The 15,374-nt window shown below is 39.1% G+C and overlaps 1 protein-coding gene across 1 annotated transcript in view; it reads right to left on the bottom strand.

Annotated features, from left to right (window-relative positions):
• The window catches only part of nrxn1b (neurexin 1b), a 181,610-nt gene that overhangs the window by 63,795 nt on the left and 102,441 nt on the right, over positions 1 to 15,374 (bottom strand). Inside the window, exons 15-19 of the mRNA XM_077237629.1 lie at positions 13,876 to 13,998; positions 12,157 to 12,538; positions 5,265 to 5,455; positions 4,887 to 5,060; positions 1,007 to 1,126 (exon numbers count right to left, since the gene is read on the bottom strand). Coding sequence (XP_077093744.1) covers positions 1,007 to 1,126; positions 4,887 to 5,060; positions 5,265 to 5,455; positions 12,157 to 12,538; positions 13,876 to 13,998 — 990 coding nt within the window. The remainder of the gene's footprint in view (positions 1 to 1,006; positions 1,127 to 4,886; positions 5,061 to 5,264; positions 5,456 to 12,156; positions 12,539 to 13,875; positions 13,999 to 15,374) is intronic.

Here is a 15,374-nt window from a genome sequence, read left to right as displayed (position 1 = left end):
ATGAAAAACTCTCACTCTTCCTGAATGAGAAGAAATATGATTAACATAATTTTCTCTTTTCTGAACACACATCCTTCAGTACCGTTCATAACTACTGAAAGTGGTCTAGATCTACAGCTGATTAACTGCATTTTCACAGAGTTGATGCTCATTGCACATGTTTTCATTTCAAGCTACAAGCTGAAATCAACGTTTAAGACGCTTGAATCCATTTCCTCAGCTCAAAACTGACTTTCAAGCAGCAGTGAGACTATGAACCCTTTGTGCAACTCTAAAATGAAGGCTGCAGAAAGACATGCTGTCAGTTTTTCGAGATGGTGTGATTCAGTAAGTGTTGTTTGTGCTTCATGTGAGTGCCCTCAAGTGGTGACAGACAATACAGCAGTGCTTTGTCACATTGAGACCAGCAGAAAATCCATCCGTCCTGAAGTACAGTGAGTTCACTGCAATAAATGTAACCATTTTCCTCCGGTAGAAAATACTCTAAAAAATCACTTACATACAATCTTTGGTTTTCTAGTTAATACTGTGTCTGAAAAATAGCAGAAATAACTTTTTGTTGTTTTTGTTTTTTTGTTTAAATTTCAGAAACAGCACATTTGGCTGAGTTTTATGTTTTTGTATTGTGAAATGTTCCATGTTTTACTCTCAAAAAGCAAATCATTTTTACAGGATGAATCAATGAGTAAATAAATTGTAAATGGATGACATGACATGAACTATTATAAACAAAATTATGCTACTTTTTTACAACTGTGCAAGCAGATTTCTTTTTATCTCAAATTAATTTAATGCAACGCAATTTTTAATATTTGTTTAATCATTAATTTCATCAAATTAATTTGTCATACCACACTGAATTACTGTAGTAATTGGAAAAGTTTTCAACTTTGCTCTCGCTAGAGTGTCCAGCAGTACCCTGGATATGATTTAGTGTTACAACACCACATATCGAGCAGGCATCTGTTGTACTTTTTAAAATATGATGCAAAACATTCTCACTTACCATCATTACACAAAGGTCCTCCATAAGTGGTCATGCTGCAGTCGCAGGTGAAGCCCTCCCACTGCTGGAGACAGACGCCCTGGTTACCACAGGAATCCTCCTGACAGGCCTTGCTGGGCCCTACAGGAACACCATCACAGATCAAGCACCGAAAAACACACATTTTATTACATTCATAATGGAATTGTCACAAGATGAAGAAGAAGATAAAGACGGATGACAGGATTACAAAACATAAACAAGGTTTTATTAAACTAGAAGGCAGCAGGTGAAACAGCGTGCACTAACACAGAAAAACAACTGACAACTGAAGCGTGAACAAGGAGGAACTGAAATACACAGTGGTGACGAACTGAATGATGAGTTGCTAAGATTAATGGAGTCCATGGCAACAGATGAGTGGCGGGAAACAAAGAAAAAAAGAACACATGTGACTGATGAATACAAACTAAAAGTCCATGAAAGTGGAACTAATAATGAACGGGTCCAGATATCCCTGACAGTAATACTTTTAAACTTATGTTATTACATGATACTTTGTTATTAACGCATTAACTACTGTACAATAAAACCAAACTTGGTCCCACTTTATACTGGTTAACTGAGTGTGCTAACATTTAAATGAGTCATTTGATACACTGCACTTGTTGTGTTTTTACATTGTTCTTACATTTAAAAACACCTGCATGTGCTTATTAATTCTGTGATTACATCTATAAATACACTGTTGACCTCTTAACCCACCCATAAACCAACCAAACCTGCTCTAACCATATCCGTATCATCCTCAATATCAGCACAAGTGTCTTCCAATACAACAGCAACACAATTGTATGTTGTACTTAATTATTATCATTTCATGTAAGTACATAGCAGTTAAAGACTAGGGATGCAAAAATATAGAAATTTTAGCCGATATCGATAACCGATGATTATTTATATTTGAAAGCCGATAACGATATATTGGCTGATAAATCTGAATCCAAATTTTTTTTGATAAAAAAACTGATTACAAAACAAAAGTCTCACCATTAAAAGACAGGTCCCAAGCAATTTAACATAAATCAAGTGAAAAAAGTACAGTAGCATAGTAGCATACCAGTGTAAGTTTTAAAATAGATTTTACACTCTTATGGCCAACTTTCTGTACCAAAAAAAGCTTTTCAAGCAATTCAAAACCGTCATGGTAAACAGTTCGCATCTGAAGTGTTTTAGCTAAAGGAATTAATCCATTATTTATTGGCTTTAAGATATCGGCCAAATCTTCTTATTGGACCGATAACAATAACAATAAAAATTAACATATATCGTCCGATACCGATATGGTGGCTGATATATCGTGCATCCCTATTAAAGACACCAAATATAATGTGTGACAAAAAGTCTTCTGTGCATTTTTAGGGTGTTAGCAGCACAAAATGAGCCGATAAGTATATCGTCCGGGACACAGACCACTATATGAGAGATACGTCCTTTAAAGTCCCCATGAAGTTAATCATTTCATCCCTTAAAACTCATCTCTGATCACCAAAATTACATATGTATAAGTTTTTCCTTGAAAAAAAATTATTCATGTCTTAAAATATCTTGAATGTAACTCGACACCCTTGCCTCATTTAGTATACGCGGTTCTATGAATATGCAAATAAACCCCGCCTCCACTCACTCACTCAGCTCAGAGATCCACTTGTTGACGATCACACGTTGATCTGATTGGTTACAAGGTAGTTTGTGACGTTAGAAACACCAGCGATTTCAAACCGTGTTTTTGAGACTGTCTTTGGTTCACTGCAGTTTATATATACTGTATATCAAATACTCAGCAATGCTGTCGACTTATTAATTGTGTCTTAAAGCATATTAAAAACACCACATAGACATATAAAGAACATTAAAAACTGTATTTTCACCATGGGAGGACTTTAATAAGTGCTCTTGAAGCTCTGATTGACTGCTGGCTAGGGCCAAACCTCCAACTTACTATAATACGAGCCAGCATCCTATTTATACTCAGAGCCTGTTTACACATGGACACTTCATGTGACTGATCAGATAGCTATCTGATTTGTCTGATTTGCCTCATCCATCACCAAAAATGCATTTAATCCCACAATTGGTACTTGTGAATGGTTTTTACCAGGTTTTGGTCACATCTAAAATGCAATCCTGGAGTACTGAAATTGCTTCCTTTGACAAAGAGGATGTTTGGGGCAGAAAGTTAAAGTAGTACAAAGGTACTAACCTTTGGAAAACCCAGTTAAAATTTGGTAAAATTTGGCAAACCCAGTTATTATTTCATCCTCAAAAGCGCTCTTGGTTCCTTGATTCCAGATGGACCAATGAAAAACACTTGTGCCCTTACGCATGGAGTGCTTCTCAATACCCTAATGAAATTTCACATGCATATCTTAATTGACATTTAACAACATACTGGCATACGGCTCCCTTGTGCGCAACTTTCTCCTCCACCTTGTTTCCCTTCCTTACATGTAGCCCTTGAATCTTAAGAGAGAGGAGCAAGGACGCAAGGAAAGGAAATGAGAATTCATCAATAATGAATTGTGAAACACCCAGATACAGTACGAGGACTTCCGAACAAGGACAAAGCAGCAGCCAAGAAAAAGGTCAACGTGTCATTTATGTAAAATAGGAATGTAATGAAAACAGAATGAAATATGCATGTTGTTTGTGGTATAACACTGTGTATGTAAAGTAGATTTAATGCAGCAACTCAGCAGAAATCATTCTATCCATTTAAGAGAGTTTCCGCCAGACACTATAAACTTCAACATTTGCATGAGACACAATGAACATCTATAGAATGACAGATACAACAAATCCTTTGACAACAGCAATACTGAGAGTTTAGAATGCTTACTGAGGTAAACTGAGCAACTGTGTGCCGTTTACACAACACTGTTTTCCAAATAAAAATTGAAGAATTTTTATGTGTTTTGGCCATTCATTTATAGGACAACAGCGTTTTGGTGGCCTGAAAACACAAACTTTTAAAAACTAACACCCTTATCTCCGTGTAAACTACAAAAACGCGAATCTTTGAAAAGCGTTACATCATGCACATGAGTATTATTTGTTTAGTCTATAGGCTATTTTTTTTTTTTTTTTGCAAATGGATACAGATATTAATACTAAGAAAAAGGTTGGGGTGTTGGTACAATATTGGTACAATACCTCCCTTCACATACATGAAGGGAGATATTGGCAAAATTTCACCAGTAGTAAGTTAGTCTCACGAATAGGAACCTACTTAAAGATTTGGAATTTGAACATGTCTGTTTTTAAATGTTAATAGTCACTTTAATAAATACAAACTATACGTTTTTACCACTTGGTGGAATTGGCAGACGTTCCCTTAGGCATCCTGCGCCGTGGTAGCACCTAACAAAGCATTCTTAGGTATCGATATGCAGCTATAATGCACGCATGTGATTTTGAATTAATATTTCATGTCGCTATACAATGTTTACAGACTGTTCAATCTTGTGGAATTGATATTTTTGTAAGACTGCCGACTTTATAGAAGATTGGGAAGGAAAACTAACTTTACAGAGCTCCGAGAGCCCCCTCGTCTGGAGCATTTCCGTTGTGTTGTGGCTTGATTTTGTCATGCTGTGGCTTGTTTTCGAAGTGTTGTTTTGTTGTTTTGAATTGCGCTGTGCTGTGCACTATTGGGCCACCGTACCTAAAGGTTACATTCTGTGGACATTCAAGTTATAATGTACCTACATGTCAACTCACTTATCTAGAGTCAGCAGGCCATGGTTGCAAAATAAACCCCGAGAGGGTGATCAGAACTTGTAGCATCAATAATTATTAAATTATTACGCATATTACACAGAAAGAAAAATGATGTTGTCACCTTCACATCCTCTCTCAATCTGTCCAACACAGGCCAGCGCTTCTGACATCAGGTCTGGCAAACGGCCGTTCAGATCCACAGATGCCAAACAGCCTTGAAATCCTTCCTTTGCGTGAACTAACTTGGGTAAATCTTTGTACAACTCCTCAGGAACACCACCAATATAAAGATCACCTGCAAAGAGAGCCAAAAAAGAGAGAGCATAATGTTCATAATAATATAGTTAAATATCATATATTGTTAACATCCCATTCATCCTCTCTCTCTCTCTCTAAACTTTACAATTAAATCACTTCACACAGGAACATAATATACTATGCATTTATTATTGTATAAAATTGAATTGACAAGTTACAATAACACTTATGTGAAATCTACCTTTTAAGTCGAGGTTTTTGGCCCCCACAGTGGTCTGGGTAGTGATTTTGGTGTCGATTTTGACAGTGTGCAGGTTATTTGTGTCTCTGGAGATAATGACATTGTGCCACTGGTTGTCATTGAGAGGTTTGTTTGAGTTTCCTTTGATGAGATAAGCACCGTTTCCCAGATCTGAGACGTAATGCAGGTAGCTAAACAAAGATTTAAGATCCATTATCGGGTGCAGGCTGAATACAGTTTACCAATATTGAAAAGAAAAATCACAAATGAGATCTCTGTAATATCTCAATTGTTTATCTTAGATAGAGATATAATTACATGGAGACATTTTGCTGAAGAAAAGTTTTACTCTTGAGATAAAGACCCTAAACTGACATGTTTGCTCGAGTCAAGAGTATCAGAAGAAATCTAAATAATCCCTCAAGTTGTCTGCAATGAAAAGTCAGACATCTCAATAAGAATTGTATTCTTTCAGGATTAAATTATTTGAGCTAAGCTTTTACATTTGTAATGAGTAATTGTGTTTTGGTAATAAGTAATAATTGCAGAGGTGGAAAGAGTAATAAAATATTCTACTCAAGTAAAAGTACTACTACTTCAATGAAATTTTACTTAAGTACAAGTAAAAGTACCGGTCTAAAAATCTACTCAAGTAAAAGTAAAAAGTAGCTCATTTAAAATTGACTCAGAGTAAAAGTTACTGAGTTACTTTAACAGCGGGGGTGGGGTGGGGTGGGGGACCCTCCCGTGTAGGGTTGTAATGGTATAAGATTTTCACAGTATGGTAACGTCTCAGAAAATATCACGGTTTACAGTATTAATCAATTGTTAAATAAATAAATTGTATTATTAAATTATGGGTATTATTATTATTATCATCAGTTAAAATGACAGTTAAATTAATGTTTCTTTTTATTAGGGGTGTAACGATATTCGAACCAAACCGAAGAACTGCGATACAGAACCCACGATTCGAATGGCGATACTCTCATGGCGTACCGAACACGCCCCGCCCTGCAAGCTACCCCGGCCCCGCCCAGCCCGGCCCATTGATTGGACCTGGAATCAGTGTTGCCAAGTCCGCTTATTATAAGCGACTTTGGGCTTGTTTTTCTGTAAAGTCGCTTACAAATATTGGTAGTCGCGGGTCGCGTTTTTTTTTTGGGCTTGTTTCTAAAGTATAGTTGCTTATTTGGGCTTGTTCTCAGCTCGTTGTCAAGCAGATATTTTCTATATGTTATTTAAACGTAGGAGTTTGTCTTGCCTGTTCCCTCTGTCTCTCCCCTTTCCCTATACACAGAGTTTTTTTCCCACCCACATCCTGCTTCTAATTGGCTCTGACCCAGATGGCAATGAGTACTAGCCAATCAGAGGCAGAGCAGGGCAATCGGGTTTTTTTCTGGTTAGGAAAACGTCAGTGAGTGACGTTTAAATGAAAATACGTGCGAGTCGCGACCGATGGTGACTGGACTGTAGGAGAGTTTTTATATATAAATTATATTTTAGATATTATAGATATAGATATAATAGTTTAATATCGTTTAACCCTTTAACTGTCACTCCCCCTTTTTTCGCATAGACATGAAAATCACTATTCAAACTTAAATGGTTGTAATTCAAGAATGCTTTGGAATATAGACCTATGGTTGGTCTTGTTTTAAAGAAGACATTTGCCAGATTAATGTTGAAGTGAAGTATTATGAAGTTATGAAAGTGAAACAGAAAAAAAGTTATACAAGTTTGAGTTTATGAAAATGAACAATTTAAAAATATAATTATTTATATTTTATATAAAATATATATTACAAAATATATTTTACTCTAAAACTGCCAGAAAACGTAAGCCAAAAATCTGAAGAAGTTGTGTTCCAAATTTTAGGTTGATATCTCAAAAAATGAGCTTTCAGTAAGATTTTATTTGGCCGCAGTACCAACATTTTTCACTAGATGGACAGCCAAGCTTCATTACAGAAGAAAAATAAACTACCGTGTGCACAGTTTTACAAAACAGGGCACAGTTTACCAATCTGTCCACTTGGATGTAAATTGACAATCTGTACCCACAGTTTAAAACTATCTGTCACCACGGATTGTAACAGTAGCGGCAGCGCGGAGTAAACGCGAGTAAACGCGATCATCTCTTCCTCAGTTACAGAATAAACATGAATGGACACCTGAAGGTATGCTGAAAAATACAGTATACTTACTGAAAGGCATCATAACTCGTGTAATCGCTCAATCAGTGTTTCAGCAGCGCAAAGACGTCAATAAAACTGCATAGCTTGTCACTAGCATTTTATTTACCTCAGCAGGCAAGTGATTCAGTGTCCACAACTTGTTGGTTCCTAGAGAAATTAACTCTTGCACTAAATAAATGCACAATATTATCCTATATATTATATTTTACTTAACCTGTTAATTATATCTTGATTATTTAAAGTACGTTTAAAATATCTTTAATGAAAATGACAGCAACTGTGTAAATTATTATATTTCAATAACAAATTAGAATAAAGTTAATGCAAAAACTGCCTTATGTTCAGTTTACATGTTTTCATACAATGCGTTGGGTGTTGATTATTATATCTAAAAAATAAATAGCATCTAAATTTAGGCTCTGTTGTTAACCTTTAATGTTATAGTAATGTGCGGCTCCCTATACAGCATTAGCAGATTTTTAATCCTTGCAAAACGTTTAATTGTAATTGAATTAATTTTAAGACAAAGACACCATTTTTTCATTAAACCACTGTTTAATTTTTTTTTTTAGCTTTCTAAACCGAACCGAGACGTCAAAACCGTGGGAAAACCGAACCGTCAGTTTTGTGTATCGTTACACCCCTACTTTTTATGATTTAATCCAAATATATTATCAAAAACGGTGGTAATCAAATGTAAATTTAAACTTGTGTCCTTTTATTTTTTGGGGAAGCGCTGCAAAAACAGATTTACTAAATTAAACCATGAACAAAAAACAATATTCCTTTAAATAATGTTCAAATAAAATGTATTATTATTGTTGTTATTATTATTATTTTGAGAAGTAGGCTACGTTCTACTGTATGACTACAATAGTAATATATTTCTGTCATAATTTCTCCTAGTAACACCGAACTTTTATTTTGACGGGTTGTGAAGACCTGTTAAAAGTGTATTTGACAATGGATTTTCTCAAATAAAATTATGAAAATGCTCATTAGGCGTTCTCTCAGAGCAGCTCTGGTAATGTTCATGTATTCATATCCTCAAATTGTTTGTGAGACGCTGAAAACACCATGAACGTCACGAGTACTTGAGTATGTAGTAGACAAACGCAGCTCAGCAGAACAATAGGGTTATATATTTACATGCAGTATTTTTGTGCTTAGCTTAAATATTCACAGACCATGTCGCGATTGGATTTATTGCACAGTTCTACTTTCCATGTATTCATCCATCCATTATTTTGCATGTTTTACGTGACATCTGCATTAAGTGAATTCCATTTTCATGACTGGATTCCGGGATTCCCTTTGCATCACGTAAATCGGGACATACCTTTATCTGCAGGAGGGATGGTGTCCTATATCCTCTTTTTGCAGCCACTTTGCGTCCACATTTTTTGCAAATTGGATATCTATCCTCGAGGACAACCACGCTTTTTTTCTACTTTTCATACTGGCCATAATTCGCTTTGCGCTTAGTTTTCAGCTTCAGCTGGGCGTCACCTTTTTTGCGCGTTTGTTCTCCCGCCCTTCAATCAATTCAGTAGTTTCCGGAGTGTGTGATTTTTTTTTTCCCCCCTTGTATTATTATTTTTTACTCAGTAACGGATATGATTTCAAATGTAGCGAAGTACAATACTTCTAAGAAAACGTACTTAAGTAAAAGTAAAAGTACAGATTTTAAAAACTACTTTAAAAAGTAGAAGTACACAAAAAAACTACTCAATTACGTAACGCGAGTAAATGTAATTCGTTACTTTCCACCTCTGAATAATTGTTACACCTTTAGAAATCATATGCATTAAAACACATGTCAATCAACCAATTTTGGATGCAACAAGGAATCTGCAAATATTATAATGCATTTTAACTTTGGTTACAATTATTTATGAAAATGAAAATAATAATGCATTATAACGTACATTATGAATATCTTTATAATGCATTGTACATTAAGTCTTTATGTAACATTTATGTTTAGTTCCGTTTAGTTTCAGTGTGTTTTAGTTTGGTTCTCCCTGTTTCTGTTTGCCTGTGTTCCTAGTTATTCTCCATAGTTGTTAATTTAATTTACGGACCTGTTCTGTTTTACGTTGATTACTCACCCTTGTATTTAAGCCCTCAGTTTCAATTGTTCAGTTTTTCGATATCGTTTATGTGTTTGTGTTTCTGTGACTTCTCCAGTGCTTTCCTACTTATTCATCATCGTGCTTTCATTACAGCCACTCATACATGACAGAATATCGCACCAAGAATAGACTATTTTAGCTGTGTTTTTTTCTTTACACCCACTTTGGACTTAACTGCTGTTCAGTTGCTCTGCCTCGAGCAGAACGACCATTCACTGGAGGACCACACAAGGGACTTTTTAGATTTGTCATGGCTAACCCACTATGTGGACTGTGGACCGTTCACCTCAGGTGTGCCTCACAGAATGAGTGGTCCACAGTGGGATTTCATCACATTTGTGCAGTGGGTGCTGGTGAATAACGGATCTCTATCTGCCCCACTTCGGACCGAGAACCCAGCCTGCCCCTGCCCACACACTGCACGGAGCTAACCCCAGAGGCCACCACAGACTGAGCCCCGAGCCTACCGTGATGCACAAGCCGGTAAAGAGGACTGAGACAACCAAGGTGTGTGAGGCGGCTACATCGTCAGTTACAGTGGGAGTGTATTGGAGTACAAGGTCATGGAATGGAGCCCCGCCCACACTCCTGATTCTGAGGTTGAGCTGCAGATGGCCTCTGGGAATTATTACGTGGAATAATTATTCCACTTACATGAGGGTGATGTTTCCCTGTCTCTCCCATCCCTGCTGTTCCTGTCCAGCTCCAAGTCCCCTTTGTCTCCACTGGTCCTGCCCAGGTCCAAGTCTCCTGTGTCTCCACTGGTCCTGCCCAGGTCCAAGTCTCCCGTGTCTCCACTGGTCCTGCTCAGGTCTAAGTCTCCTGTGTCTCCACTGGTCCTGCCCAGGTCCAAGTCTCCTGTTTCTCCACTGGTCATGCCCAGGTCCAAGTCTCCTGTTTCTCCACTGGTCATGCCCAGGTCCAAGTCTCCTGTGTCTCCACTGGTCCTGCCCAGGTCCAAGTCTCCTGTGTCTCCACTGGTCCTGCCCAGGTCCAAGTCTCCTGTGTCTCCACTGGTCCTGCCCAGGTCCAAGTCTCCTGTGTCTCCACTGGTCCTGCCCAGGTCCAAGTCTCCTGTGTCTCCACTGGTCCTGCCCAGGTCCAAGTCTCCTGTGTCTCCACTGGTCCTGCTCAGGTCTAAGTCTCCTGTGTCTCCACTGGTCCTGCCAAGGTCCAAGTCCCCTGTGTCTCCACTGGTCCTGCCCAGGTCCAAGTCTCCTGTTTCTCCACTGGTCATGCCCAGGTCCAAGTCTCCTGTGTCTCCACTGGTCCTGCCCAGGTCCAAGTCTCCTGTGTCTCCACTGGTCCTGCCCAGGTCCAAGTCTCCTGTGTCTCCACTGGTCCTGCCAAGGTCCAAGTCCCCTGTGTCTCCACTGGTCCTGCCCAGGTCCAAGTCTCCTGTGCCTCCACTGGTATCGCACAGAGATCCCTCCCAACCTCCCTCTCCCACCTTCTCTTCCAATAACTGCCAGTTCTTAGGCCCCGACTCTGCTGTTTGTCTTCAGTCCTTCGGCTCCACCTCTGTTTGTTCCACTCTGCTCCACTGATCCGCCTCGGGCTTTCCAGTCTCCAGCTCCCCATCAGCACAAGGATCACCTGTTTCCGCCTCCAGCCGCCAAGCCCATCATTCTACCTCTGCTCAGTGACCAGTTGGCTCCACCTTGACTTATCCCTCCCTCGGCACCTTGGACCATCACCCTTCCGGCTTCCCCTTGGTCAGACGTTGTTCTACCTACACCAAGGACTTCCAGGTCTCCAGCTGCACCTCAACCCTCCACCCTTTCGGCTTTGTCAGGCTCTGCCTTCCCTCCGGCTTCACCTTATTCCTCAATCCCACCAGCTCCACCTCAGTCCTCTGGCACCCTGACTCCACCTCGGATGCTCATCGCTGCTGCCTGAACCTTCAGTGTCGCTCGGTCCCATCAGCTCTTGGCTTATGGCTCCTCCCTCCTTCGACTCCACTATGGGCCATCATCCTGGCTGTGGTCTGGGTCCCAGCCTGGCTCCTCCTGCTTCTGACTTCTCTAGCACTCTCCTGCATGTTAGTTTGTTAAATATTGACGGTTTCTGTTTATTCATCGTTGTGCATTCATTTCAGCCACTCATCGGGACACTTTAAGTAAGTGTTATCATATTTTTCGATACACTGTCAGCTCAATATCTCTGTCTCAATGCCTCTATTATGTTTCCTGTTCTATTGAAGGGCAAACCTCTGAGAAATAAAATCACTGGTTAGGGATGAATATTTTCAATTCTGATAGCACCTCGACTGTCAATAATATGGATGATTTTAAAGATCTAAATATCAATAGGTCTTATATAATATTAATAATAATAATAATTGGAAAATTCCACGCTAACCTGTGCACATTGATACATTTCCATACCAAGAAATATAACTTATTTTTGTTTTTTTTATAATATATTTTGGAAGGGAATGAATATGTTGAATGAATGATTGGATAAATAAATAAATTATTAATTCACTTAAATAACTTAAACCATGTACAGCACTAAGAGCATCTAACTGTAATGCTATAATATGCTATAATAACGTACCCCTTAACCAGCTCTACAGCTATGAAATCATTTCCATCTCCACTATTAAACAGGATGAGTCCGTCTGATGAGGTGGTCTTGAACTGGAAGAACAGGTGCATGGAGTAGTACGCCTGCAGTGTGCTCAGAGTCACATAGCTTGAGCAGCACTTGAAGGTCACTGGATCTGCAATGATGTTCTTAAATCCGATCACAGCGTTGACTTCACAGTAGTCGATGTCACCATTCTTGCAGAGGTCGATGTACGGCTTGCCATTAAATGTCAGACTCTGGAGATGCCCAATGAAGTTGGAGGGCATGACGGGTTGGTAGCGTTTCTCTGTAATGATCCCCGTTTCTATGTTATGAAACTCCAGCTGTGTGTGGTCACCTGGTATCTCTCCTGTTTTATGGCACAGTGTTGAGAAAAATTAAAAGGTTTATTTCATGTGGATCATAAAAAGGCCAACAAACTCCAACTAGGCCTATCATGATGATTAGTTTATCAACTTATCATACAATATATGGTCGTGAACTTGATCACTTTTGCGGACCTCAATAATGGCTATTGTAGGGCTTTTCACACTTGAAATAGTTAACCCTTAATCACTGTAAACCCTGGGTTATCTTGCTTCATGTTTCACATTGCTCATAATTTACCCGGGGGTTAACAATAAATCCTGGGTGTTCATTCGCCGCAGTTTAAAACTGTACATTCCTAAACCCAGGGTTTAAGTCCTTATTTGCATATTTGCGGTGTCAGTGTCACTGATTAGCAGAACTGTACTATCAAGTTTAACCTGAACAGACTTTTTGGACTATAAAGGTAAGAGAGTCTCATCTTCACTCCAACTATTGCGTTTTCTGTCACCATTTATGTGGTACGCGATTGGCTGTGGACTGCTAAGCATCTAGTCGTAACATTCTAACAGTGCATCTTTTCACACTGTACACTGTTCAGTTTGGTACTGTAAAGCTGAGTTAGAGTAAAATCCGCTCTAATCCTGCTCCAATGCTAATCCCACTTATAATTGTGGGTAACCCTTTATTTTGATGGTCCCTTTTTAACATTCTGTTGACTATGAGTAACTTTGCAACTACATTTCAACTAACTCTCTTTAGAGTATTAGTAGACTGTCTGATTAATATCTGCTAATTCTTTACTGTGATAGTCTCCCAAAAGACATTCTACTGAATATAAGTAATTTTACAAGTACGTCAATTTATTCTAATCCTAACCCTACCATTATCTACTAATACTCTACTAACACTCTAATGAGGTCTAGTAGACATGTAGGTGCAACGTTACTTATAGTCAAAAGGATGTGTTAAAAGGAGCATCAAAAAAATGTGAAACCCGTAGAGTGAAACGTTCCTTTACCTGGGATTAAAAGAGGCTTTAGAATGCCGATAACCCAGTGTTGATCACAGTGTGAAAAGCCTTTAAGTAGATATTTTAATAGGTGTTTTGGAAGATTAAGTCCAAATGGACTTGATTTCAAAGCCTCATTCCATCCGCGTCATTATGAGACAATTAACCAATGTTAATTCAACTTTTCAAGAAAATATGACAAGGAAAGAATAACACTGCTAGATTATTAATGTACTGCCAATGTTTTTTGAAAAATAATCATTTAAAATTACTTGCAGAGGTAGGTTAAACTAAATAGTCAGAATGTGTAACTCCCATTGTAACAGTAAGTATAAAGCAAAAGAACAGGAGGAAATAGAATAGGATACCTTCCACAGTGGGCAAATCATCCACAGACAGCTTGAGACTCTTCCCTCTCCGGATTACTCGCACTGTGTGCCATTCATTATCATTCAGATTCTGACCAGCAAACATGGTCTCGGGTCCCTTGCCTGTGGGACAGCCGAGATCACGGTTAAACACACGCTCACAAAGAAATGGAAAAAAAGAACAGAAGCTCAAAACAACACAGGTGGACAACACTGACACTTAGCAATAATGATATAACCTTAGTAAAAATGCCCCCAAAATATTAAACATTTCAAACAGTGCTGAGTTAATACCACACAAGTCATACATCCTTGAAATCTTCATCAGTAATGATGATGAAGAAATAAATCCACAAATTAAATCTAGATTTTGACAAATATGAGCACAACTTTCTGGGATATGGAAGCAATAAGGTGCGAGACTGTATTCACAAACAGCACACCTGGAGTAGCTTATTGCTTGTATAAAACGGTAAGCGAATATTAAAGCCAAAAATAAGTAATCATATGTAAATTTTTTGAAGTAAGCTAATTAAACGCCACCCCTACACTAGAAAAAAATAGTCATTGACAGTAACAGGAGAGGAGAGGAGGATCTTGATGCTTGGAGCTTTTTTACTTTATTGACAAAAATTATAATAAATGGAAAAGCACAGGCAGAAGACAATCACGGTGAGAAAAAAAACGCAAATGCTTTGCACACATTACAAATTCAATACTGAACAAAAGACTGAACTAAACTCAGGGCTTAAAGTCACAAGATAATAAGCAACTCAATGAGAAACTGGTGATGAACGCAATCATAAACTATGGTATTAAATGAGTGGAACATGGAAAACAAAGAAAGCAGAAACAGAACACATAAAAACCGGTGATACAAACTAAGGCCGCATTTACACTGCTATACCCGATATCTGCATGTTCACTATACACTTGGCAAAACAACCCGTGGTAGATTCACTTGTCATGAAACACCAGATTCAGAGGGATCAAAATGCAGCGTGAGTTTATTTACAGGGTAGTCAGACAGGCAATGGTCACAGACAGCAGACACAGTATAGGAGACAAGGCAAAACACAGAGTAACCAGACGGGAAGTCAGAGGCAGGCGGCTGACGAGACGAAATCCAGGAAACAGGCGATGGGTCAGATACACAAACTGGAACAGACTAGACAGGAAAAAGACTGGGCCGCATAGCGTAGGCGGACCTGACTGGGCAGGTAGCCAGGGCGGAGCAGGATGAGGCAAAGGCCAGGGCGGAGCCCCCTCAGGCTTCCCTGGGTGTGAAGGCCTCTCGGGCAGCCACGGGGGAGAAGACCCCTCAGGAGACCACGGCGGCACGACCTTCATGGTCCCCTCGTGGCACCTACTGCCCCCCCAAAAAAAATACTTGGGGGAACCTACGGGGACATAGCCTGGAACTGGAACTGGTTCAGGAACTAACGTAAGCTCAGGCTTGACTGGAGACTTGACTTCGGAGGTTCAGTTGCAGGCGGCTC

Source organism: Siphateles boraxobius, unplaced genomic scaffold (assembly GCF_051911475.1).
Source record: "Siphateles boraxobius isolate OS27281-9 unplaced genomic scaffold, OSU_SipBor_1 204, whole genome shotgun sequence".
Classification (NCBI taxonomy): Eukaryota; Metazoa; Chordata; class Actinopteri; order Cypriniformes; family Leuciscidae; genus Siphateles; species Siphateles boraxobius.
The sequence above is the reverse complement of the archived record's forward strand: the minus strand, read 5'-3'. Positions and strand labels throughout refer to the sequence as shown.